This window comes from Vitis riparia, chromosome 9 (genome assembly GCF_004353265.1).
Source record: "Vitis riparia cultivar Riparia Gloire de Montpellier isolate 1030 chromosome 9, EGFV_Vit.rip_1.0, whole genome shotgun sequence".
In the NCBI taxonomy this organism is placed as follows: Eukaryota; Viridiplantae; Streptophyta; class Magnoliopsida; order Vitales; family Vitaceae; genus Vitis; species Vitis riparia.
Window position 1 is genome coordinate 4,801,384 of NC_048439.1, and position 26,639 is coordinate 4,828,022.

The window sequence follows — 26,639 nt, forward strand, 5'->3', positions numbered from 1 at the left end:
CATGAGTTTATTTTACTTTCTTATTATTGAATGCAACTCAATCCACCCGACCAACCAAAGTCTAATCTAATCAATCGAGTTTATTCAAATCAACCCAAATTTAACTCGATCCGTCCGAATTCAACCGAGTTTACAAAAATAAGGTTAGATTAGACTTTTGGATATCTCAGGTTAAAAGTTGAGTTGGGTTGATTATTTCTTAATTTGGATTAGACTTGGATTAGTCATAAACCCGACCAATCCGTTCAAGTTGCAACCCTATGTAAAAGAGATTGTTATTTTTATTTTATTTTGAGAAAAAATGGTATTTATTTCAACATTTTAGAACAATTTATGCACATAACTAATTTGCTAATGGCAATTTTTCTTCTTTTTTTTTCTTTTTTTTTTCTTTTTTTTTTTTTGTTTTGTACAATTTTCTTAGAAAGAGAAGTCCATAAAGTGGGTGGAAGTACGACCATAGTTTTTGAGGACTCAAAATATGGTTTTTCTCTTATAGGACATGCTATATTTCTCTCTTATTTGGAAGGCGAGATAAGGCATTACAATGGTTGAGCTTTAACATGCAAGTCAATAACAGAAATTACTTGGATGGTCTAAAATATCAAGATTTGGGGCAATGTGCAAATTTTTGAATTTTACGTTAGCTTTCATTGTTCTTGATTTCTTTAGAACTAATATTATTTCTCAGTTCAATATACAAAGCTTCTACATAAGTGATGCTATTAATTTACGGTAGGCAACCACCGAATGTGTATGCTTTTTTAAAAGTAAGAGAGAAATTGAAAAAAGTAAATGAAAGAGGGGAAAAGAAAAAGTAAACAAAAGAAAAATATAGTGGTGGTGGAGCCCAGCATAAAGTGAATGGCACCGTGTGGAACCCACATCAAAGTGACAAACAAGCACCGTGAGGAAAGAAGAAAGGAAGGGGAAACGCCACCCGCCTGTCCTGTGCATGCAGCTTTACTGGAAACCATTCCTGACTTCCAAGGAAAGCCTTCTCATGCTTTTGTGGCTTGTCTCCTAAGCCCTTAGTAACTTTGAACCCTTGGGTGGTGGTTGTCCCCAGTTTTTTGAATTAACAAAGGATTGTTACAATCAATTGTCTTCTCTCATTATTAGTAATTGCTTTGCATTACAATTTGGTTGAATTTCCTGAAAGCCATGGATTGTCTCAGCTCAATCTTGGGTCTTGCCCCTTGCTTGTATGATTGCACTTCGAAACGTGCAGTCCACATTTCTGATCTGAAAGAAAATGTGGAAGCCTTGAGAGGGGCAATGGTGGAGCTGAACAATTTGTCTGAAGATGTGAAGACGAGGGTTGAAATCGCAGAGCAACAACAGATGATACGCAGAAGGGAAGTGGACGGTTGGCTCAATGGAGTAGAAAAAATGGTGAATGAAGTTGATGAAATTCTGCAAATTGGTGAAGAAGAAATCCAGAAGAGATGTCTCAGAAGCTGTCCCAGATGGAATTGTTGGTCCAGCTACAAGATCGGGAAGAAAATAAGTGAAAAGCTCAATGCTGTCTCTGTTCAAATCAGCAAAGGACGTTTTGATGAGGTGGCTGACATGTTGCCTCGTCCTCGAGTAGATAAAATGCCTATGGAGGAGACTATGGGCTCAGATTTGATGTATGAGGAGGTTTGTTGTTGTCTCAGGGATGAAAGGGTGGGAATGATTGGATTATATGGAATGGGTGGTGTGGGCAAAACCACCCTCTTGAAGAAAATCAACAATCACTTCCTTGCAACATCCACGGATTTTGAGGTTGTGATTTGGGCTGTGGTGTCAAAATCGCCCAACATTGAAAACATTCAGGAAGTTATTTGGAATAAATTACAAATCCCACGTGATATATGGGAAACTAGAAGCAGTAACGATGAGAAGGCTGCAGAAATATTCAGGGTTTTGAGTACAAAGAAGTTTGTGTTGCTGTTGGATGATGTATGGGAGCGACTTGGTCTCCTGGAAATAGGGGTCCCCTGTCCAGATGCTCAAAATAAGTCCAAAATATTGTTCACGACCCGATCAAAGGATGTGTGCCACCAAATGAAAGCTCAGAAGAGTATGGAGGTAGCGTGTTTGGCATCAGAAGCTGCCTGGACTTTGTTTCAGAAGGAGGTAGGAGAAGAAACACTAAATTCTCACCAACATATCCTGATGCTTGCCAAGGTTGTTGCCCAAGAGTGCAAAGGCTTGCCTCTCGCTCTTATTACTCTTGGTCGGGCCATGGCACAGGTGAAAGATCCCTCAAATTGGGACAAGGTAATACAAGACCTAAGGAAATTTCCAGCTGAAATTTCAGGTATGGAGGATGAAGTGTTTCGCCCATTGAAACTCAGTTATGATAGGTTGTATGACAAAGTAATCAAATCTTGCTTTATTTATTGTTCAATCTTCCCAGAGGACTATGCAATTCATAATGAACAACTCATAGAACTTTGGATAGGGGAGGGGTTTTTGTCTAGAGTCCATGACATAAATGAAGCACGTGATCAAGGGCGTAAAATAATTAAGAATCTAAAGCATGCTTGTTTGTTGGAGAGTTGCGATGATGAAATGGTTAAGATGCATGATCTGATCCGAGACATGGCTTTATGGTTATATAGTGAATGTGGGATGGAAAAGAATAAAGTTTTAGTATGCAATAAAGTTTCAGGGCTGAAAGAAGTTCAAGAAATTTCAAAATGGAAAGAAGCAGAAAGGATGTCATTATGGGATAGGAATGTTGAGAAGTTGCCTGAAACATTGTTGTGTCCCAATCTCAAGACTTTATTTGTGAGGGAATGTTACAAGTTGAAGACAATTCCAAGTGGATTCTTCCAATTCATACCTCTATTAAGAGTTTTGGATTTGTCCCGTAATCATAGAATAACTGAGTTACCTGCTGGGATTGGTGAATTGAAAGCCTTGGAATATCTTAATTTGTCATCCACAGGTATAAGAGAGCTGCCCATTGAACTTAAGAATTTGAAAAACCTGGCAAGTTTGTTTCTGGATGAAATATATGCGCTTGAAATCATTCCGTCGGGAGTGATATTAAGCCTAACGTCCTTAAAGTTGTTTAGCATGTGGTATGATTCTGGGAAAAGCAACGGTCTGCGTGGGCATGAAGAAACCTTGCTGGAGGAGTTGGAGGCCTTGAACAGCATCAGTGAGGTAACTATCTCTATAACTAGTGCTCTTTCAATCAGCAAATTAAAGAGTTGTGACAAATTACAGAGGAGGATATGGAATCTCTTTTTAGTTGATTGTGGGGATCTGATCTCACTTGAACTATCATCTTCATTTTTGGAAAGATCAATCCAGTTGGAAAGGCTTGATATATCCAGTTGTGATGAACTGAAAGATGTGAAAATTAATGTGGAAAGGGAAGGATGGCAAGGAGTTGTACTTAATGATGTTCCTAGCCCAATCTTCACTGTCGCAGGGGGCCAATGCTTCCACAACCTCCATACAGCATTTATAGGATATTGTCCAAAATTCTTGGACTTAACATACCTTATTTATGCTCCCTATCTTGAATCACTTAGTATTACTTGTTGTGAATCAATGGAAGAAGTGATACGAGATGATGGTGGAGTTTCAGAAGTTGAAGCAAAATCGGTGATATTCACAAGGCTCAAAGACCTTAGTTTGTCCTCTCTGCCAACCTTGAAAAGCCTCTACCAGCATCCACTGCTCTTTCCATCCCTAGAAACTCTGGAAGTGTACTCGTGCCCAAGGTTAAGGAGGCTCCCATTTGACTCCAACACTGCAACTAACAGACTAAACAAAATTGAAGGAGAGGAAAGTTGGTGGAATATGCTGCAGTGGGAAGATTCAACCGTCAAGGACCTTTTTACTCCCTACTTTCAGACACGGTAACAACAAGTATTTGTCTGCCTGTATTGATGATTGGGAATAGTGGTCATCAAATTCACTTCAATCCATCTTTCAGGTATTCTCTCTTCTTTTTCTGATCAAATCAATTTGTATGCATTTCATATGCCATTAGCTTCACTCTTCCCTTAATCCTCTTTCAAGTTAAGTAATGAGTTTGACAACAACCACAGGTAATTGTGTATTGTTTCATGTGTTTGATTACTAGGACAAACTTCTTTGACATGGGTAATTTCTCTTCTGTTGTTCAGTTGGCTCTGTCCAGTTCACATCACTAACTGTGATTTTGGATTGCATGCAGAACATGGTGCTGCTGATTTTGATGATTGCAGGATGCCCTACTCTTTTTCCTTTGGGATTGTATTCGTTTTCAGGTGCCCAGGTTCCCTTCCCTAGGGGGCTACGTCTCGGTCTGCTTCTAGTTCTGTCTGTTTGCTGGAGTGTGGCTGTAGGTTTGAAGTAAGGGTTGTTCAGTAGTGGATAATTTTAAGTACTAGGATGATTTTAGAGAGTTTAAAAAAGGTTACACAGATTTAGAAGCAAGAACAAAGTAGTAAGATGAGTGGAAGCTCACATACACCCTCTGTGGACTCAATTTCAACCAATTTAGAGTTTTCAATTAGTTCATGGCACATAGAGGCGTCCATATTAACTTAAATAAATTTTATAAATTTTTGAAGTAGTTTGCTCTATTAGAAAAATCACACAATCTAGAGAAAAATAAAAATTCGAAATTTTTCTAAACTTCAATTAAGGGATTTTGGGCTTGATTTCAAACCCAAACACCCTTTAAAAAAAGCCCAAAACCTTTTCTATGGGCTAAGGCTTGGATAGGATCTGTTTAAACAGCCTTTGGTGGCTCCAAAAAGGTTATTTCCCATATTTAAAAAGAGGAATGAAGCACACAAAGGGAGAGAAAAACAATGGCGAGGAATAGTTTTTATCATTCAAATGGATTTGGAGAAGTATATAAAAATAATTTATTGAGTTTAAACCTATTTTTTAATTCTCTTCGATTTTTCTCATTTTTTACTTTTCCCCTGTACTTTTTTCCTCTCAAATTTTTTGAAAATCAAATATAACCTACAAAAACTGATGGAGACACGCATGCATTTTATTAATGTTGGGAAATTCTAGAAGGATATAATTCTTGCATGTCTATATCATGCACTTGAGTCTCGTTAAATTATTCATATATCATAATAATTTTAGATGTGTAAATTATACAAAGCATATGAGAAATGCAAAATCATTCATCAGTATTTTAGAATAATTAAAATTTTGATCTTTGGGGCAAATCAAATCCAAAATTATTTAACATCCATAATTAATTTCACCTTTGAATTGAAATGATAAGGACTTAAATAATAAATGACTATAAAACAAATGGAAAAATACAATTCAATGCCACCATGTACTAACCAGAGTCATTTATTTGAGGGTTTTAAGATATCTTAACTCTATTTCGCAGCACATGTAAAATAAGATAATTAAAAGATTAAAAAGATTTTTAAAAATATAAATAAACTTAAATAAACTTACAAAATTAATAAACTTTAAAATATATTAATATAAGAATATTTAATTTATTATTAATAATAAATTAACATATTAAATAATACACCATCTATGGTACTATTACCATATAAAATGGTGTTGATTTCAACATTTTAGACCAATTTATGCATAGAACTAATTCGTTAATGGCAATTTGTTGCTGATTTTGTTGGGTTTGAAATGTTCTGCTCTCGTTCTTTCCTGTTGGTACTGTTGGTGTTAGGGGTTTGCTTAATTGGTGCTTGACACAGTGTGGGGGAGGGGGGGGGGGGGGCGCATCTCTCTCCCAAAAGGAAGACAGAATAATTGAGCGACACAGCTTATCTTCTGATGGGATATTGCATCAGGTTAACTTCACCCCAGTCTCAGTCTCTTTCAATTACTAAACCCTAGTCTCTTCTCTCTTTACTGCTAATCCTCATCTCTTTTCCTCTTTCTGTGCTCTCCGGAAACTTTTGTAGATGGTGGCATAGCTGCCTATACTGAAGTTTTAACTCCGGAGTTTTTGATTGACAAGGGCAGTGATTCATCTGCTCCCTGTACTGCAAGCTATCCCCTCTTTCTTCTCTCTTTGGCTCAACTTTAGTCCTTTTTTCCTTTGATTTCCCGAAAGCTATGGAGTTCCTGAGCTCAATCGTGGGTCTGATCCCCTGCTTCTATGATCACACCTCCAAGCATACGGTCTACATTCGTGATCTAAAACAAAAACTCCAAGCCTTGAGGAAGGAAATGGCGGAGCTCAACAACTTGTATGAAGATGTGAAGGCAAGGGTTCAAGGTGCAGAGCAACGACAGATGATGCGCAGAAAGGAAGTGGGTGGCTGGATCTGTGAAGTAGAAGTCATGGTGACAGAAGTTCAAGAAATTCTGCAAAAGGGTGATCAAGAAATCCAGAAGAGATGTCTCGGATGCTGTCCCAGGAATTGTTGGTGTAGATACAAGATTGGGAAGGCAGTAAGCGAAAAGCTGGTTGCTGTACCTGGTCAAATCGGCAAAGGACATTTCGATGTTGTAGCCGAGATGCTGCCTCGTCCTCTAGTAGATGAACTGCCCATGGAGGAGACTGTGGGCTCAGAATTGGCGTATGGCAGAATCTGTGGGTTTCTCAAAGATCCACAAGTGGGAATTATGGGATTATATGGAATGGGGGGTGTGGGCAAAACCACCCTCTTGAAGAAAATCAACAATGACTTCCTCCCTACATCCAACGATTTTGATCTTGTGATTTGGGTTGAAGCGTCAAAAACTAAAAAAATTCAGAAAGTTATTTGGAATAAATTGCAACTCTCACGTGGTGGATGGGAAAATAGAAGCACTAAGGAGAAGAAGGCTGCCGAAATATTGAGAGTTTTGAAAACAAAGAAGTTCGTGTTGCTGTTGGATGACATCTGGGAGCGACTTGATCTCCTAGAAATGGGGGTCCCCCATCCCGATGTTCAAAATAAGTCCAAGATAGTTTTCACAACCCGATCACAGGATGTGTGCCGCCAAATGCAAGCTCAGGAGAGTATAAAAGTGGAGTGTTTGTCATCAGAAGCGGCTTGGACTTTGTTTCAGAAGAAGGTAGGAGAAAAAACATTAAAGTCTCATCCACATATACCGAGGCTTGCAAAGATTGTTGCTGAAGAGTGCAAAGGTTTACCTCTCGCTTTGGTTACTGTTGGGCGAGCCATGGTGGATGAGAAAGATCCCTCAAATTGGGACAAGGTAGTACAAGATTTGAGCAAATTTCCAGCTGAAATTTCAGGTATGGAAGATGAATTGTTTCATAGATTAAAAGTCAGTTATGACAGATTGTCTGACAATGCCATCAAATCTTGTTTTACGAGTTGTTCTTTATTCTCTGAGGATTGGGAGATTTCTAATGAAAACCTTATAGAATATTGGATAGGAGAGGGATTTTTGGGTGAAGTTCATGACATACATGAAGCGTGCAATGAAGGGCATAAAATTGTTAAAAAGCTAAAGCATGCATGTTTATTAGAGAGTTGTGGTTTAAGAGAACGAAGAGTTAAGATGCATGATGTGATCCACGACATGGCTTTGTGGTTATATTGTGAATGTGGGAAGGAAAAGATCAAAATTTTAGTATACAATGATGTTTTTAGGCTGAAGGAAGCTGTAGAAATTTTAGAACTGAAAGACGCGGAGAAGATGGCATTGTGGGATCAGAATGTTGAGAAGTTCCCTGAAACATTGATGTGTCCTAATCTCAAGACTTTAATGGTGGAGGGATGTCATAAGTTGACGAAATTTTCGAGTGGATTCTTTCAATTTATGCCTTTCATAAGAGTTTTGAATTTGGCAGGAAATGATAATTTAAGTGAGTTACCTACTGGGATTGGTGAATTGAATGGCTTGAGATATCTTAATTTGTCATCCACAAGAATAAGAGAGTTGCCCATTGAGCTAAAAAATTTGAAAAATTTGATGATTCTACATGTAAGTTTTATGCAATCCCTTGTAACTATCCCACAAGACCTGATATCAAATCTCATATCTTTAAAGTTGTTCAACCTGTGGAATACCAACATTTTAAGTGGAGTTGAAACCTTGCTTGAGGAGTTGGAGTCCTTGAATGACATCAATGAGATAGGAATCACCATATCTAGTGCTCTTTCATTGAACAAATTAAAGAGAAGCCACAAATTACAGAGGTGTATAAGGCATCTACAGTTACATAAATGGGGGGATGTAATCACACTTGAACTATCATCTTTGTTTTTAAAAAGAATGGAGCATTTGATTCACCTTGAAGTAGACCATTGTGATGATGTGAAAGTAAGTATGGAAAGAGAAATGACACAAAATGATGTTACTGGTCTCTCGAACTACAATGTTGCAAGGGAGCAATACTTTTACAGCCTCCGTTACATAGGAATACAAAATTGTTCAAAATTGTTAGACTTAACATGGGTTGTGTATGCTTCCTGTCTAGAAGTACTTTATGTTCAAGATTGTGAATCAATAGAACTAGTACTACACCATGATCATGGAGCTTATGAAATTGTGGAAAAATTGGACGTATTCTCAAGGCTTAAATGCCTCAAGCTCAATAGACTGCCAAGATTGAAGAGCATCTACCAGCATCCTCTGCTCTTTCCCTCACTTGAAATCATCAAGGTGTATGATTGCAAAAGCTTAAGGAGCCTCCCATTTGATTCCAACACTTCGAACAACAATCTTAAGAAAATTAAAGGAGGGACAAATTGGTGGAATCGGTTGAAGTGGAAAGATGAAACCATCAAGGACTGTTTTACTCCGTACTTCCAAGTCCACGAAGCTGAAGCATATTTTGCAGAGTCTGAAACTGGCAACATAGGCGATGATATGCAGGCACAGCTGGTATCAAATTAATTTCTATCCATCTTTCAGGTATTAATTAACTTTTATGTTATATTTGAAAAATACTTTTCTTTCCTTATTCATTCTTTTGTGGAAATTTTTACTTTACCTATGTCAAAAGTGCATCAAAGTTTCAAACATCATAATAACTTTCAATGTTTGATCTGTAGATTACTTCCATAATTTTCAGCCTAGTCCTAATAACTTTCAATCTATTTTTTTCCCTTTTATTTTCTTTCTCTTCTATGTTGCTTTGAATCTTTTGAGATCCAAACAAAGCCAAATCTACACCCCTTTCTATATCATGGTCCTCCCCTTCCAAGATCTTGGATGGGTAATTCAATTCTAGTTGTTCCTTGTGAAATAATTGTTATAAAAGGTTCACCCATATGGCACTTTGAAGGAGGTCTATTGTTTAAAAATGGGATGACATTCCCTTTTGGTTACTTGAGAACTTGAAAATAATTCAGAGTTTTAAACTATATTATTTATTTGTCTTAATTTTTTTTATCAATTTCAATCTATAAACAGAAACAGATCAACTTCTTTTCATCTTAGTTCCATATATTTCAAGCTGAACAACAGGGTTTCACAACTACTATAGCTATAGATATTCCATTAAAGAATTATTGCCTTGTTAAGTTACAAGGGTAATATCTCTTCTATTGTTAAGTTACCTCTATCTGGTTGGCTCTGATCACTTTTTGCTTTTCTATTTTCTTTTTTTCATTTCTCTGTTTGTTGCATTCAGGGTTGGGGCTGGTTCTAGCAGTTCTGGCAACAGCCGGGTTTTCATCTTCTTTATATAGACTGTGTTGCTGATTGGAGATGTCCTGCTCTTTTTCCTTCTACTTGGAATCTGGGTTTGGTCTGAGGTCTCTGGTATGTTTCATCAGGGAGGCGCAAATGCTGATTCTCAGAGCATTGATATTTCATGGCGCTGAGACTGCTGAAAAGGTTGGTGTACTTATGATGGTTGCAGCATCCTCTTTGTTTCTGGATCTCAGGAACTGGATTCTGTGGGCTGCCTTTGGCTTTTGATGTTGGGTGGGTTTTGTTTTGTTAATTTGTTGAGGCCGGTGCAGTGTGGTGGGTCTGAAGCTGCTAGTATGCTGCTGCTGGGTCAATGGGGATGTGGTATGGGAATGCTTTTGGATCTTTGGGCTTCAGCGGGTTGATTATGTTTCCTCTGCTTACAAATGTTTTATCACCAGATCCTATGTGGAGATGGGATGGATTGTTGTAATAGTGATGGTGTGTGTATGTGATATAATCCCACTGTCAAGTGTATCGTCCGTAATGTTAAAAAAAGTTTCACCGGTTGTGGATTGAAATGTTTTGTGAGAAAAACTGGTTGATTTTAACATTTGAGGTTGTTAATGGTGATTTTTCTTATTATAATTGTGATTGAAAATGACTTTTTCTCAAGCATATTTCTTCCCCAATAAAAAGGAAAACTTGGGTTTATTTGTGCAATTGTTTTGGCACCAACTGATGAGTGAAAGAGAGAGCTTTTATTCAACTCAACACTGCATTCTAATTTGGTGTTTTAAATTTTCTAAGAAATTCTCTATCATTTCATCATATCCCTCAAACAACAACAACATAGACAAGAATTTCTCATTTTTCATTCCGGACCATTTAGATCTCCAAACAGCAACCTGACTGAACATGACCACAAAACTCCTCCGCCGCCACCAATTTCCTCCACCTGTGACTCTTCAAATCCAACATGTACGCCACATGGGCTTCACCAAAGCTTCTGCACCCAATCACTAACAGCTTCCCCTCCCATGTTGTCATGTAAGCTGTGTGGCGAATCTCAGCTGGCAATTTGTCTACTGTCTGCCATCTGGAGTCCTGCAGTGCCACCACCTCACCCGCATGACACATGTACATCCCCATGTCACCACCGTCCACGCAGGTCCTCGGGCACGTGCTGTCTTCCAGGAAATCCTCCTCTGCCTTGTTCCACTCCCAGTTGGCAAAATCGAAGGCTTCCGCGCTCCTCTCGAACCTGCCTTGCATCTCTGTGCAGTACCCGCCGATGACATGAAACTTACCGCGGTGGAATACTCCTTTGCATTCATCGCGCTCCCTTGCCATGTCAGGAAGTGGGGCCCACTCATCCTTTGCCACGTCATACACCTGCGCTGACTTCAATGCGTTCTTCTCACCATCATGCCCACCCGCAACATACACCACCCGCTCCAAACCTGACGCCGCACATCCAAAGAACGACCTCCGCGCACCTGGCATATCCGCTCCCCGCCGCCACGTCGCCGACAGGAAATTGTAAATAAACACAGAGCTCGAAATCTCCCATGTATCCGGATCCCACCCGCCCACCACCACAAGCTCCGACTCGACTCCCACCAGTTGACAGAACATCGGCAACCCATCGGAAAAACCAGGAACCGGCGGTAACTCGCTCCAATTACCCGTTTCAAGGTCCAAAAGCGTGACCCGATAAGCAAGCGTGGGACACTTCATCCCACCAGAACTCCGATTCGGGACCACCCGGGCCTGCGCCATGGCGAAAACAGGTCGAGTATACCCTGCCGTTTTCCTCTGTCGGAAAAAATCAGGGTCCTCAACCTCACTCTTCCAAACCCTACAAACCGCGGCGATGGTGGAGAATTTTTCATAAGAAACGCGAATTAAACATTGGCGGGCAACGTCGTCCGGGAGACCCGGAATAAAGTCCATGAACAAAAAAAACAGCAAGACTGTGGTGCTATTAATGGAGAGAAACCCAACCAGAGAGCAAAGATGGGGGATTGAAATAAATTGAGAGAGCAGCTAGCTACACAGGAAGAAGAAGGAAGAAGAAGATGATGAAGAGAGAAACAGTTGAATATAAGATGAGGAGGAGGATTGCCTTTTATAGAGCTTGCCAACAAGACTGTAATACAGGTTTAAAAAAAGGTTAGGCGTTCTAGAAAGTTAAAACGACGGCGACCATTGGTAATGCCAATACAGAAGACCATACAAACAGCCGTTGTTTCTATATCTTGTTAATAATTTTCAATGTGAATGGTTCCCCAGAAAATCTGATGTGACCCAAAATGGAAATCATTCGAGTCCTTGTGGATGGGTCTGTTTTATCCTTTGCCATCTCACACTCCAAAATTAATAAATAAAAAATCCACGTAAGCAACCTTGAGTGAGGAGACACAATTAAGGAAGTGGGTCACTAAGGTTGAAAGATAACTAGATAAGAGCAAACTTTAATAGATAGTTTTGTCGGCACATGGCGCCGACCCATTTCTCGCTTTTCTTTTTTTTCTTTTCACGTGCCAGCCAACTGCCAACTTGAGCAACTTTGTGTAAATTGAAAGCAACTTTTTTCAATTATTTTTATTTTTTACTAAATTTATTAAAAAAAAAATTGACAATACTTTTAATATAAAAAATGTTTTCAAAAAAAAAATAATATGTTTAACAAAATTTAAAAATATTTTTAAAATATTAAAAATATATATAATATTTTCTAAAAAAACACTTTATATGGATAATTTTAAAAAAAAACCTCAAATAAAAATATTATCAGAACTGTTCTAAATTAATAAAACTTATACTATAAGATTTGGTGACCTTACAACATAAGGTACCAGTAAGAGGGTAGTTTATTTTTCAAGAAAAAATCAATTGAATATGATATAATATTTGTAGAAATTAATCAATCTTAATTACCTATTCAAAAAGTCAACTATATATCACTTATAAAAATTATATAATATCATTTTACTTATATGATTATTTTTTAAAATAGATTTTAAAAAACAAGTAAAAACAACAAAATTATGCTTTCAAAAAACACGACATTTTATTTATGTTTTTAGGAATTAAAAAAAATAAACTTTTTTATTTTCTAGTTGTCAAATATATTTTCTATTTTTTTATTCTTGAAAATAGGAAACTATTTTTTAAGGTCTAAATTTTTAAAATTTTGCCAAATTTGGTTTTTCTAGGAAGCAATCCTATTAAAAATATAAATTTGGTTTTCCAAACTTATCTTACCATCGTTTTTTTTTTATTAAATTGAAAAAATAAAACAAAATTTGATAACTGGCTATTAAACTTTTATTTTAAAAAAATTTTACTTCTTTTGTTTAAACTATCTAATATATTTTTTCTATTTTTAAAAATTAAAATTAAATTTATTTTTAAAATTTTTCTTTTTGTTATATTCTACCTTTGAATGCTTTAAAAATAATAATAATAATAATAAAGAAAGAAAAATGAGATGAAAATCACAAAACCTTGTCAACTCAAATAAGAGCATTGGAGTTCCTAATGTCGATTTTCATTTATTTATGTATTTATTTATTTCATATTTTAGAATTTATTAAAAAGTTGACCCAAATTAATTTTAATCAAAATATATAAAAGAATTAAAGAATGTGGCTTTCATATTTAATTGAGATGTTAACCCTTCTAAACCAAAGTCTTTCATATTAATGTTTAGGCTACTAAATCGATTGACAAATGATCAAACATCAATCTAGTCTTACATTTCACTCTCAAAAGGTTTGGGAGAAAATGCGGAAAAAAAAAAAAGTGATAATCAAAAATTTAAAAGTAAAAAAAAATTAAAACTAATAAATTATTTTTATATATACTTCAAACTTATTTTTACTTATTTCACTATTCCATATAAAGAATAATTAATTTAAAAATACATAAGTTTTTTACTAATTTTAATAATATTTAATTTTCTTTTGTATTTTTCATAACATAATCAAATATAAGAAGATCGCTTTTCTTATTTATATTTTTTTTCTTTCCTTATTACATTCCCAAACATAGTACTAATATTTGGATTAAAAATTTTGAGCAAAAATACAAGGAAAATATAGAGAAGATGGGAGGAAAGAAAAAAATAAAATCAATATGGGTATATTTAAGAATATTTTTTAAAATTGTTCTTAAAAAACAATTCCTAAGAACAATTTTCAATAACAATCCTTAGGGAAAGTTTTCAAAAACAATTTTATGATATTTTTAAAAACAAAAATTTGTTTGGGAAATTAGTAATATTTTCAACTTATTTTTGTATATTTTTAAATATTTTTAAAAATAATAATTTTAATATATAAGTGCTTTATTTTTTGGTTATTCTTCCTATTTATCTCATTATTTTTTAAAGCAACTGCCAAAAAAATAAGTGAAATAAATGTATAATAATTAAAATATATTCTTTAAAAATATCAAGCTTTCTATTTTCAAAACTAGAAAATTGTTTTATGATTTTCTATTTTCTAATGGATTATAAATTATTGTTATATATTACTTCAAACTCATTTTATTTATTTTAATTATTTCATATAAAGATTAAATAATTTGAAAACCTATAAATTTCTAGTTAATCTTAATTATGTTTTACTTTCTTAACTATTTTTTATAGTAAAACCAAATATGAGAAAAAAAAAATATCAATCTTTTCTATTTCTTTAGTACTTTTTTGAAATTTGATATGTAGGTGCTTTATTTTTAATTATTTTTCATATTTGATGCATTAATTTTTAAAATAATCCTTAAAAAATGAGTGAAAATAACTTAAAACAATAAAAATATATCCTTTAAAAATACCATACATTTTGTTTTTAAACTGGTTTCATTTATTTTAACTCTTTTATATAAAGATTAAATAATTTAAAAACATAAATTTTTTTTAACTAATCTTAATTATATTTTACTTTTCTTATTGTTTTTTCACAATGAAGTCAAATATGATAAAATTATTTTTTTCGATATTTTTTATTTCTTGAATACTTTTGTGAAACCAAACATATAATAGTTAATCTAAAAATTATTGCACTACGCAGCTAATTTTTTTTTTTTTTTTTTTTTGAGATAAATTTTAGTAGGCCCCTATGCTTGCTATCCTAATTAATAGAAAGACCATTGAATTCAAGATAAGTGTGGAAAATTGGAGATGCTTGATGTTGAAAATTGTGAGGGTGGTCCTTGGAATTATGGAGTACCCAACTCTTGAGCCACCCGTTGGGGCACAAATTGACTTTGACCTAACCTTTGAGTCTAATTTGGGAAAAGACTTTTCTTAGAATCCACCTTCAAGTTGGGCAAAATTAAGTTCATTCGTCCTAATTAATACCAAATAGTATGAATATAAAGTTTGCATCGTAGAAAAATTCAGAGGAAATTCAATTTCAATACAAAAATACATAAAGGTTAAAACTAAATATTAATGTTAATTAAGACATCACACTAATTAGTCAAGTTTTATTTATTTTTATTTTTTTAAATAAAATCTAAATACAAAGTTTATGTGTAATTCTTGAAAAATTCAAGGGGAAAAAAGATGAAAAATAGTTTTTTTTTTATGATGGAAAATTCTGAAGAAAATTAAATATCATTAAAATTAGTTAAAATTTTATCTATGTTAAATTATTTAATCTTTTGTATAGAAGATTTAAACTAAGTGAAATGAGTTTAAATAATAATAATAATAATAATAATAATAACATATAAAATAAAATTAATTTATTAATTTTAAATTTTTTTATTTTTATTCACTTTTTATCCTTCTATTTTTTCTTTTTTCTTTTTTCTATTTTCTATTTTCTTTCTATCATATTTTTCCTCAAAATTTTCTAAAAACAATCCTGCCCCAACTAAAAATGTTTTAACTTTCATTAAAATTTGAAGTGTTAGTAATACTTTCAAATTTGTTTTTATTCAAGTTAGAAGCCAACACAAGTATATTTGGCGTGCGTTTGGAATATTTTCCTATTTTTTTACTTTAACTAGAAGTTAAAACTTAATCAAACTCATAATTTTTAAAGGATAATATACGTAAAATAAAGTTTTCATACCAATGTTTTTCTAACTTCTATATTAAGTTTTTTTTAAAAGAAATAATAATAATCATAAATTTTTTGAACAAAAATAGTAAATTTAAATAAATAAATAAATAAACCCACCATTGAAACTCTTATTGAAGTTAAAAAATGAACCTTTATCTTCATAGAAGTCAATGAACCTTTACCTTCATAGAAGTCTGGCCAGATAAGACCCTAAACTCACGGGAAAAGGGCAAAAAAAACATCCTAAAATTATGCTAATGCCCACTAGACAATCCATTAGGCCATTGACCCAACTTGATTCTACTTTATTCATGACTTTTCCTTTGAATTTTAATGCCATGAATTTGGACAGATCAAATTAATTTATGTACCAATTGATGCAAATAAATATAAGCTTGATAGTGAGAAAAAAGAGTGGCGTTTGGGATGGGTTTTGCAAGCATTATTATAATTTATAGTTTTTTAAAATAAAAATTAAATTAAAATTATCAAAATATATTTTATATTTAAAAAAGCTAAAAACATAACGAAGAAAAAATCTTTATGCTTTATATTTTAAAAATGAGTAAAAGCAAAAGCATATCCAAATCAGCCCACACATCAAATAAAGCTAAAATTGAAATTGAAATTAAGTTGATAAAATTAATTAATTAAAACAAAATAGTCTAAAGTCATCTAAGGATAAAGATAAAGTGTAATGATTGATGAAATGTTTTTCCATACTAATCTATCTTTCACACGCCCATTTGAGGGATTTTTCTCAATAGTACGGTAAATTAAAAAAGTTATGCTTAAATTACTGTAGTAGAAGAAGTTATTACAAATATACGGTAGTTTTTGCCACATAGGAGAGAGGATTTGCCACTTAGGAGAGAGGAGAGAGGGTGAACGGATAATTTTTTTTTAAAACCAAAATCATCTTTTCAAATTTCAAAAGTCAAAAGGGAAATCGTCTTTTCAAAAGACGAGTTCCATGAAAAAAAAATTAGTATTTAAAAAAATTCCCCATTTACAAGTTCCATGAAAAAAATATATATATTTTTAAAAAATTCCTAAATTATTATTTAAAGAAAAAAAAACAATTCCTCAAAGGAACTCGTCTCTTCAAGAGACGAGTTCCATGAAAATATATATATATATTAAAAAAATTCCCAAATTATTATTTAAAAAAAAAAAACAATTTCTCAAGGGAATCTCTTCAAGAGACGAGAAAATAAAAATATTTTTTTTAAAAAAAATTATCAAATTAAAAATAAAAAATAAAAAATTCTCAAATTATTATTTTAAAAAAAAACAAATCCTAAAATTTTTTTTAAAAAAAAAATATTTTTTTTAACAAAAAAAACCCAAAAAAAAAAAAACAAAACAATTCCTCAAGGGAACTCGTCTCTTGAAGAGACGAGTTCCCATGGAAAAAAAATATTTAAAATTTTTTTTTTTTAAATATTCCCAAATTAAGAAAAAAAAAAAAAAAAAACAATTCCAAGGGAACTCGTCTCTTGAAGGGACGAGTTCCCATGGGGAAAATTTTTTTTTAAAATGTTTTTTTTTTAATAATACCCAAATTAAAAAAAAAAAAAAAAAAAAAAAAAAAAAAAAAACAATTCCAAGGGAACTCGTCTCTTGAAGGGACGAGTTCCCATGGGGAAAATTTTTTTTTTTTTCAATGTTTTTTTTTTTTAATAATACCAAAATTAAAAAAAAAAAAAAAAAAAAAAAAAAAAAAAAAAACAATTCCAAGGGAACTCGTCTCTTCCCATGGGGAAAATTTTTTTTTTTTCAATGTTTTTTTTTTTTTAATAATACCAAAATTAAAAAAAAAAAAAAAAAAAAAACAATTCCAAGGGAACTCGTCTCTTGAAGGGACGAGTTCCCATGGGGAAAATTTTTTTTTTTAAATGTTTTTTTTTTAATAATACCCAAATTAAAAAAAAAAAAAAAAAACAATTCCACAAGGAACGAGTTCCCATGGGGAAATTTTTTTTTTTTAAATATTTTATTTTTAAAAAAATACCCAAATTAAAAAGAAAAAAAAAAAAAAACAATTCCTCAAGAGACGAGTTCCCATGGGAGAAAAAATATATTTTAAAATTTTTTTTTTTAAATTCCCAAATTAAAAAAAAATAAAAAAAAAATCCTCAAGGGTCCATTATATATTTTTTTTAAAAAAAGATTCTCAAATTATTATTAAAAAATATATTTATTTTTTTTAAAAAAATAACAAATTATAAAAAAAATATATTAAAAAAATTTCTCAATGTAACTCGTCTCTTTAAGACACGAGTTCCCATAAAAAAATTCCTCAAGGGAACTCGTCTCTTAAGAGACGATTTCCCTTTTGGAATTTTTTATATTTGAGATTTTTTTAAAAAAATATATTAATTTTTTTCATGTGAGAAGACGAGTTCCTTGACGAAATTTTTTTTTTTTTAATTTAGGAATTTTTTTTTATAATTTGGGAATTTTAAAAAATATATATATTTTTTTTTTTTCATAGGACCTCGTCTCTTGAAGAGACGAGTTCCCTTGAGGAATTTTTTTTTTATTTTTTTATGGGAACTCGTCTCTTCAAGAGACGAGTTACACTGAGGAATTTTTTTTTTTAATATTTTTTTTTATAATTTGGATTTTTTTAAAAAAATAAATATATTTTTTTTATGGGAACTCGTCTCTTTAAGAGACGAGTTCCTTTGAGGAATTGTTTTTTTTTTAAATAATAATTTAGGAATTTTTTAAAAATATATATATATTGGGCACTTTTTTAAAAATATATATATATTTTTTTCCATGGGAACTCGTCTTTTGAAGACGAGTTCCCTTGAGGAATTGTTTTTTTTTTTTTTTTTTTTTTTTTTTTAATTGGGAACTTTTTAAAAAATATATATGAACTCGTCTCTTCAACAGACGGTTCCCTTGAGGATTGTTTTTTTTTTAAATAATAATTTGGGAATTTTTTTTAAAAATATATATTTTTTATTTTTCATGGAACTCGTCTCTTCAAGAGACGAGTTCCCTTGAGGAATTGTTTGTTTGTTTTTATTTATTTATTTATTTTTTTAATTTGGGTTTTTAAAAAAAAAAAATATTTTAAAATTTTTTTTTTCCCATGGGAACTCGTCTCTTGAAGAGACGAGTTCCCTTGTGGAATTGTTTTTTTTTTTTTTTTTTTTTTTTTTTTTTTTTTTTTTTTTTTTTTTATAATTTGGGAATTTTTTATAATTTTTTTTCCCATGGGAACTCGTCTCTTCAAGAGACGAGTTCCCTTGAGGAATTGTTTTTTTTTTTTTTTAATTTGTGTATTTTTTAAAATAAAAATATTAAAATTTTTTTTTAAAATAATATTTTGGGAATTTTTTAAAATATATATATTTATGGAACTCGTCTCTAGAAGAGACGAGTTCAATTTTTTTTTTTTAATTTGAGAAATTTTTTTTTAAAATATTTTTATTTTCTCGTTTCTTGAAGAGATTCCCTTGAGGAATTGTTTTTTTTTTTTTTAAATAATAATTTGGAAATTTTTTAAATATATATATATATATATATATATATATATATTTCATGGAACTCGTCTCTTGAAGGGACGAGTTCCGTTGATGAATTTTTGAGAATTTTTTTTCCATGGGAACTCGTTTGAGATGAGTTCATTGAGGAATTGTTTTTTTTTTTTTTTTAAATAATAATTTGGGAATTTTTTTAATATATATATATATATATATATATATATATATATATATATTTTCATGGAACTCGTCTCTTGAAGAGACGAGTTCCCTTGAGGAATTGTTTTTTTTTTAAAAAAAAAATAATAATTTGGGAATTTTTAAAAAAAAATATATTTTTTTTTCATGGAACTCGTCTCTTGAAGAGACGAGTTCCCTTGTAAATGAGGAATTTTTTTAAATACTAAATTTTTTTTTCATAGAACTCGTCTTTTGAAGAGACGATTTTCCTTTTGACTTTTGAAATTTGAAAAGATGATTTTGGTTTTAAAAAAAAATTATCCGTTCACCCTCTCTCCTTTCTCCTAAGTGGCAAATCATCTCTCCTATGTGGCAAAAACTACCGTATATTTGTAATAACTTCTTCTACTACAGTAATTTAAGCATAACTTTTTTAATTTACCGTACTATTGAGAAAAATCCCCCATTTGAGCTGTCCAACGATAAGTCTTCTTTTATTACTAAAATATCTTGGATTGATAAAATAAAATAAAATCTTATTTTCTTCAAAAAGATTTTTCAAAAAATTAAGATAAAGACATAAATTACTTGTCTTAACACCCTCAAAACATATATGATTTAAAAAGAATTAATAAAAATAATAAAATATAATATATCTAATGATCTTAAATCTTTTTCTTATGGTGGATTCAAGGGTAATCGATGTCTTTTCTTTTATATTTATTTATTTATTTATTTTATTGATGTTGGATAAATGGGTTGTGGGAATTCTCCTACAAAAATTAAAAAAAAAAAAAAAAATAAATACTCAATAAATGTAGATTTGGATGGGGATGTGATGAGGTGTTTTAAATTATTGGATTGGATTTTGCCAAAAGTATGCATGAATGGGTCCAATCAATATGCTTGACAATGACATTAGCAATAACACAAGTATGTGTATTTGAAATTTTCAATTTTTGCATTCACATTAATTGATTTTTCCTTCACCCCAAATTCTCATTCATTCTGACTCCAATTTTTTTTTTTTAATGAAAAAAAAAAAAAACTTTTCGGGTTTAGAATTTAGACTTTAGGGTTTAAAATGAAAATTAGAAAATGATAACTTTTATTTCCACTTGAACTTTGAAATAAAATTAAAATTGCAAAAAAAAAAAAAAAAAGTTATAGCAAATTATGTTTTGTTCTGCAAGACTTTGCCTCTTTAGTGGGAAAGTGCCAATAATGTAAGCCCACATTTGTCAAAACTTAGCGCACCTACGTGACGTTACCTCTCAATCCAACTTTAAAAAATATTTAAAAACCAATCATTCCAAAGTCAATGGTCTCGATAATGGAGTGTAATGGGGTTTCCAAAAGATAAAGGCAAGTGTGAAGATCCCTAAAATGTCTTTGAGTGTAATGGTGTTTCCAAAAGATCAAGGCAAGTGTGAAATTCTTTAGAATGGTTTTCAAATTTATATTTCTTGACACGGTTATCCAAGTTGCCTCAAAATAAAGGTTTTACTAATTCTTTGAATTAAAAATGAGAAGTATATTTAATAATTAAATTTTTATATGATTAGTGATAAAACCTACAACCTCAAGGATCTTTCAATCAATTTAGTTATTACATATAATATATAAAGCATAGAGGTCAAATGCGTGTGATTGTACTAATTTAAGGAAGGGATAAACCTTCTTAGACGCCATTCCTCTCATTGGAGAATGGAAAATTGAAGTCCATAAAAAGATGAAGATTAATAATCGTAAGGTGATATTCTTTCATGGAATGATAACATTGTCCACTCGTTGGATTGATCTCGATCGAGTCTTCTTCAAACAGTATTTTTCATTGAAAATTTAGTTTTTCTAATTTTGAATTGAACCCAAATTCAACTAAGTGATTTGGAACAAGATCAAGTCGTTATCTCAATTAACATCAAAGAATATATATAAATAATCCTTGTCTGGATAACAGTTGTCGGGTTATATTGATAAGTATTGTAAAGACAAAGATTAAGGTTGGAATTCAATTCCAATGTTTGACAAATTCAAATTTGGCCATTATCTTGAATTGACAAAGAAAATCAAATTCAAATGCCAACTCAGCTATTCATGTTGGTTCTTTATTACGGAGGATTATATGGAAGTAAAAAATAAAAGACCAAGTCCTATTTGTGATATATTAATAATAAAAACAACATTACAATTGCATTTCGTAATAATTTTAGGAAGTGTTTATAGTCTTTCTAATAATTTGAAAATTATTATTTTTCAAATATTAAAAGTATTAAAAATATTTCCTAAAAACACTACCAAACCCACTCAATAACTTGTATGAGGGAATATGCTAGTAAGAAGCTTTTTTTCGAGATGAAATTCGAAAGAATATAAAATTGATAGGCTAAAGGCCGGTAAGAATTGTTTTAGAGTTCTAAAATGATAAGAAGGGACTTCTAATTTTTCATAATAGATTTTATTTATTTTGCTTAAACAACTAACCATAGTTTTTCTTTGAATTCTATTGTAAGCATTTGATTGTTGATAGTTGATTTTTGATTTCTCAGTCCATTTAGCATAAGTTAAATTCAACATACATTAGTGAATATAATCAAATCAATTATAATCCACTTTGCAAACACTTTTAGTATAAAGAAGTTTTTTGAAAAACAAAAATTCAAATATTTGATAAAATTTAGAAACTGCTTTTAAAAAGTTAAAAAATCACTTATACGTATTTTTTAAATAACATTTGATAAATGATTTTCTTATAAACGTTTTTAAATAAAACATTTCAATTAAAAGTACTTTAAGTAGAAAGACTCGTAAATCCACTACTCCTTTTTATTTAAATTAGAGAAATTTTTATAAAATTATATATCGGTATTTATATGGGATGCTTAACTGAATTGAAATATTAAATTGAATTGCCTAAAAGATTTAGGTCTTGTGTGTTTATAGTGTAAGGTTTTTCAATCTATAGAAAGGAAAAAAATTTAAAAAAAAAACCCAAAAAGAAAAATTACAAATGTTTTTATTTTTCTATTCTTTTACAGCTTAATGGCATAAGCTAATAGTAATTGAAAGTAAACACATCATTACATCAATGAACTTGTGCTTCTAACCTATGTGATTAAAATTTAGAACTTTCAAAATCAAATTTTGTTCTAGAATGTTTTCTAGACCCTGTCTAAGATTTTGATTTTTTTTTTTTGTTGGTCTTTTCTAGAAAATGGTGGATTCCCTGAGTGTGAAGGTGATATTAAAAATTTGAGGCTTTGACATACTGAATAATTACATTCCCATTCATTTGGAATGCTGAACTTAATTTGTGCTTCCAGAACATGACCAATTTTGATCTGAGTTCAATTTTATTTTTGAAAATTAGTGTTCTAGAAAGCAAAAATAGTGTTCTCTATACTTTGAGAATTATTACTTCTTCTCCCATTCATGGTGCTTTGACCTTCATACTTTCATGGTCAAACATGGGTTTTGCTCATTCAAAGGGTTCTAACTGAGAATTATCAATTTCCAAACCCTAATCAGATTATTTAAAAATTATGCATCAAAAATTCAACACAAAGTTGGCGTAAGCTCTTAGCTTTATTATCAGATCAGTCAAAAGCATATCAAAAAAGAACAAAAAGTTTCCAGAAGGCATGACATGCAGCGGTGTTCTTGTTCCACAAGAAAATGAAACTCAAAGCTATATTCCATGGATGATCAAAGACAAGTTCAGACACCACAGAGAGCAGGAAAACTGGAAAAAATCAAAGAATGTCGCCTTAACATTTGTTTGATTGATTGAAGGTTTGGAGAAAGAAAATAAATAAAATAATAGAATTTTTCTCCTAGTTTGTTGTCTATAAAAGAAAATTAGAAGAAAAAAGTTAAATTATTATACATTTAATAGAAATTTTCTTATGAAAAAACATAGGGTTTGTTTAATAACTGTTTTCGAAAACAGATTGTGAAAATGCTCTCTAATGTTTGAAAACGTAAAATGTTTTTAATCCATTTTTAATATTTTTATATAATTTTAAAATAGTTTTTATATTATGTTTTATTTTTAATCATTATATATATTTATATAATTATTTTTTAAAACAGTCTTTAGAAAACAAATGAAAATGATAGAAAATGGTAAAAATATGTTCTCTAAAAATAACTTATTTTCTATTCTTAAAAACAAAAAATAGGTCATGATTTTTTGTTTTAAAAAACAGAAAACAATTGTCAAACAAGTCCGTAAGTACTATAATTAAAAATATTTTTCAAAATTTTCAAAAAAGTTCTTAATTACATAATATTTTTTATATATATAGAGTTATCGTATTTTGTATAAGAAGTTTTATTTTAAAAAATAAAAAATAGGATATATATAACTATAATTTTTAAATATTTTATTAATAAAAAATCCATATCCAATTAAATAAGAAAAAGTTGGTGTGTTTGGCCAACCATGCAATGATTAAACTTTCATGAAACTTTCATAAATGTTTGGTAGGTGAGAAAACCACCATATGATTAAAGGTTGGAGCTTCAATTATACAACCACCTTCCACCCCATGTGCAAGATTCCGCAGACAGGCAACACTAATTAACAAAATAATAATAATAATGAAGAATGTATTCATTCTAATCTGTCCTACATCTGTAATAGATCTTACTGTTTATGAATTTGGTAGTACCCACCATAAATAATGATGCAACTACTTGTTAGTTTATTCGACCGAGAGGCAACACTAATTTTTTTTTTTTTTATCAATAAAAAGGTGAAAAATAGAGGCAACACTAATAAATCAACTAGAGCACCGACTCTAATCCCTAAGGGTGTTGGGTAGCTCAGAAACATTCTCTAAGTGTACACTAATCTTGTTAGATATACACCCCACGGGGAAGGATATATTAGGTGTTTGATTAATTTTAACCAATTTTAATAACTAATCATATAAACGACAAAGCAGATGAGAGTTCGGAACGGAGATGCAGATAGAGTTGTATAATGGTTTAACGCAATGTTGGTTCATGTCCATTCTCCTCGAGTTTCAAAACCAAGTCACAACTCGTCTAATTTTCTAATGTTTCAACCAAACCTTAATTACCCTTACATTTGGATTCTAGATTTTAAAGGTTCTTCTACAATTTTCTACTAAAAAAATGTTTCGCTCTTAAACTTTCTTACAAGCTTACTAATGAAGAGTACATAAACAATAAGATTCAAACATCGATTTGGCTCAAACAAATGCAAAGTGAAACTATGATTGAAAGGTATACTAAGTTATGCAAGTTTTGGTTCAATTTCCACTTAGAAAGTAATGTGTTAGTTTTTAAGATAGATGAACAATAAATTCAAGTTACTTTCTTTTTTATAAATGAAGTTTAAAATACTTATATATAAGATGCATTAGAAAATTAGCCATTTGGATACAACTCAACTTTGATAAGCTGACCTAGGCAATCAACCATGCCACTAGCATGGGTGGCATGAAGGGATAGCAAGTAGTTGTTGCCTTGTTGGAGCCTGCAGAGCTCAAGCAATTGACTTGAACATTCAATCAATAGCTTGACCAATTGAGCTTCCCAACTGAATCGATGGCTACCAACAAAATAAGGTTGAAAGATTGAAAGTCTACCTCAACCAATTGACCTAGGCGATCAACTGGTATCCATATACGAGGAATCCTATAGCTTATTATAAACAATGTCAACGAGTTGAGAATTGTTTTGTATTGTAAAACTTCCTAATAATTATTTCATTTGGAGGATTTTTAACCAACTTTTAAGGTGCTTAGACATGCTTGAAGTAGTTTGGAGGTGTTTGGATGTTCATGCTACTCAATCAGCATGCTTGGACATGGTTGACATGTTTGAAAATGGCTAACATGTTTGATCAGTCTTAATTTTATTATTGATAAGTAATCCAAAGTAGTAACAAAATTATGGAATATAATATACTATAAAACCCCTAAAAAAATAATACCCTTGAAACCAAGAGAAAATATTATTTTAGTGGGTTATTAATTTATCGGTATATGAATATTTATTAATTTAGATACTATTATGAGCTTAAAATAATCTAAAAAGAGAGAAGATTATTAATTGTAGAAAATAAAGAGACCCGTAAAAGGAGAAGCCAGAGTGGCAAAACTTAATGCCCTAAAAAATAAAAAGATTTTAAGTATAAGATAATTCTAACTAAAAAGTTAAATTGAAAAAAATAGAAGTTATAAAAAGTTACTTATTATTATATTATGACTTTTTTTTGCCATTTTTCTTACTTCATCAATTATTACTTTATATTTCTTTGAACTCTTAAGGATTTCAAAAAAAAATATTATTTTATACATTTAGTGAGGTATTTAATTTAATAAAATTGGTCTAATTAGTAAATTTTATTATTTAAGTGACATTAATCTCATAATGTGAATAATTAAATAAGAATAAATTTTATAAAAATAAAATATTTTAAGTATTTATTTAGATCTCAAATTTAAAAAAAAAAAAATTAAAAATCTTAAAATTAGAACAGAAGAGCCCGTGGGGTGGGAGGGGGTGGTTGTTCCTAACCAATGAAGGTGCTTTTCACTTTTAAAACTCAAGGGGACATATGCCCCACTGAACCTACTTTGGCTCGCCCGTGCTAAGATCCCTTTTGGGATAGTTTTTGACCTTTCAATAAATGCATGTCACTGTATTGAGCTTATCCCAACCTAATTTATGGTCAATGATGATTTTTTCAAACCATATGTTAGAGAACTTGAAGTGACATTCAAAATTCAAATATTCAAATGAATGTTGGCGTGAGCCCATAGCTATTGGATAACTAACACCACAAACAGAAGGAACAAAAAATTTCCTTGCAAGGCATGGAATGCGCCTTTGACCCATTGTTAATGAAGAAAATGAAATGGAAAGCGACTTCAAGAGGAGACATTGAATGTAGCAAAGCTCTATTCTATGGATGATCCCTGAATTTTTGTGTGACCACTTTAGTGGCTACACCATATGCAGGAAAAATGGGAACATTGTAAATCTCGCCCTATATTTCAAATTTGATTTTAAGCCCGAAAAATACTAAGGTGGTGTTCATTTTTTTATCTTTTTGCTAAAAATAATTTGTTTTCAAAATTTAGGTTGTTTATTTTTTCACTTTTTCATGACTTATAATAACTTTTTCTAAATAAAAAAAATAACATATTGATTTTTCTTTACTTTTTAATACCTAATAAAAATAAAATATTACAAAAACAAACAACCTAATATTCAACATTATTAATTATTAAGATTTTATTTAGAATTAAATAAAAAAACAAACACCACCTAAGATACAAAATTGATACTAAAACCGAAACAA

General features: G+C 31.0%; 3 protein-coding genes across 5 annotated transcripts; 2 read left to right on the forward strand and 1 right to left on the reverse strand.

Annotated features, from left to right (window-relative positions):
- Positions 1–1,020: 1,020 nt before the first annotated feature.
- Positions 1,021–4,517, forward strand: LOC117921633 (disease resistance protein SUMM2-like). Of its 2 annotated transcripts, none has more exons than XM_034839583.1 (2): positions 1,021–3,943; positions 4,137–4,517. In XM_034839583.1, exon 1 carries the CDS (start codon positions 1,165–1,167, stop codon positions 3,868–3,870), a length of 2,706 nt encoding a protein of 901 aa, XP_034695474.1. In that variant the 5' UTR covers positions 1,021–1,164; the 3' UTR covers positions 3,871–3,943; positions 4,137–4,517. The 2 variants fall into 2 exon arrangements, with proteins under 2 accessions (XP_034695474.1, XP_034695473.1); XM_034839582.1 differs by having other exon boundaries at positions 4,187–4,517.
- Positions 4,518–5,724: 1,207 nt separating this feature from the next.
- Positions 5,725–10,063, forward strand: LOC117922192 (probable disease resistance protein At1g61300). 2 transcript variants are annotated; one of them, XM_034840236.1, is made up of 3 exons: positions 5,727–5,789; positions 5,904–8,817; positions 9,539–10,063. In XM_034840236.1, the coding sequence occupies exon 2, from the start codon at positions 6,058–6,060 to the stop codon at positions 8,797–8,799; it is 2,742 nt and encodes a 913-aa protein (XP_034696127.1). In that variant the 5' UTR covers positions 5,727–5,789; positions 5,904–6,057; the 3' UTR covers positions 8,800–8,817; positions 9,539–10,063. The 2 variants fall into 2 exon arrangements, with proteins under 2 accessions (XP_034696126.1, XP_034696127.1); XM_034840235.1 differs by having other exon boundaries at positions 5,725–8,817.
- A 219-nt stretch (positions 10,064–10,282) lies between these two features.
- On the reverse strand, positions 10,283–11,803 carry LOC117922193 (F-box/kelch-repeat protein At1g80440-like). The gene has a single exon (XM_034840237.1). The coding sequence runs from the start codon at positions 11,494–11,496 to the stop codon at positions 10,429–10,431; it is 1,068 nt and encodes a 355-aa protein (XP_034696128.1). The 5' UTR covers positions 11,497–11,803; the 3' UTR covers positions 10,283–10,428.
- Between the last annotated feature and the right edge of the window lie 14,836 nt (positions 11,804–26,639).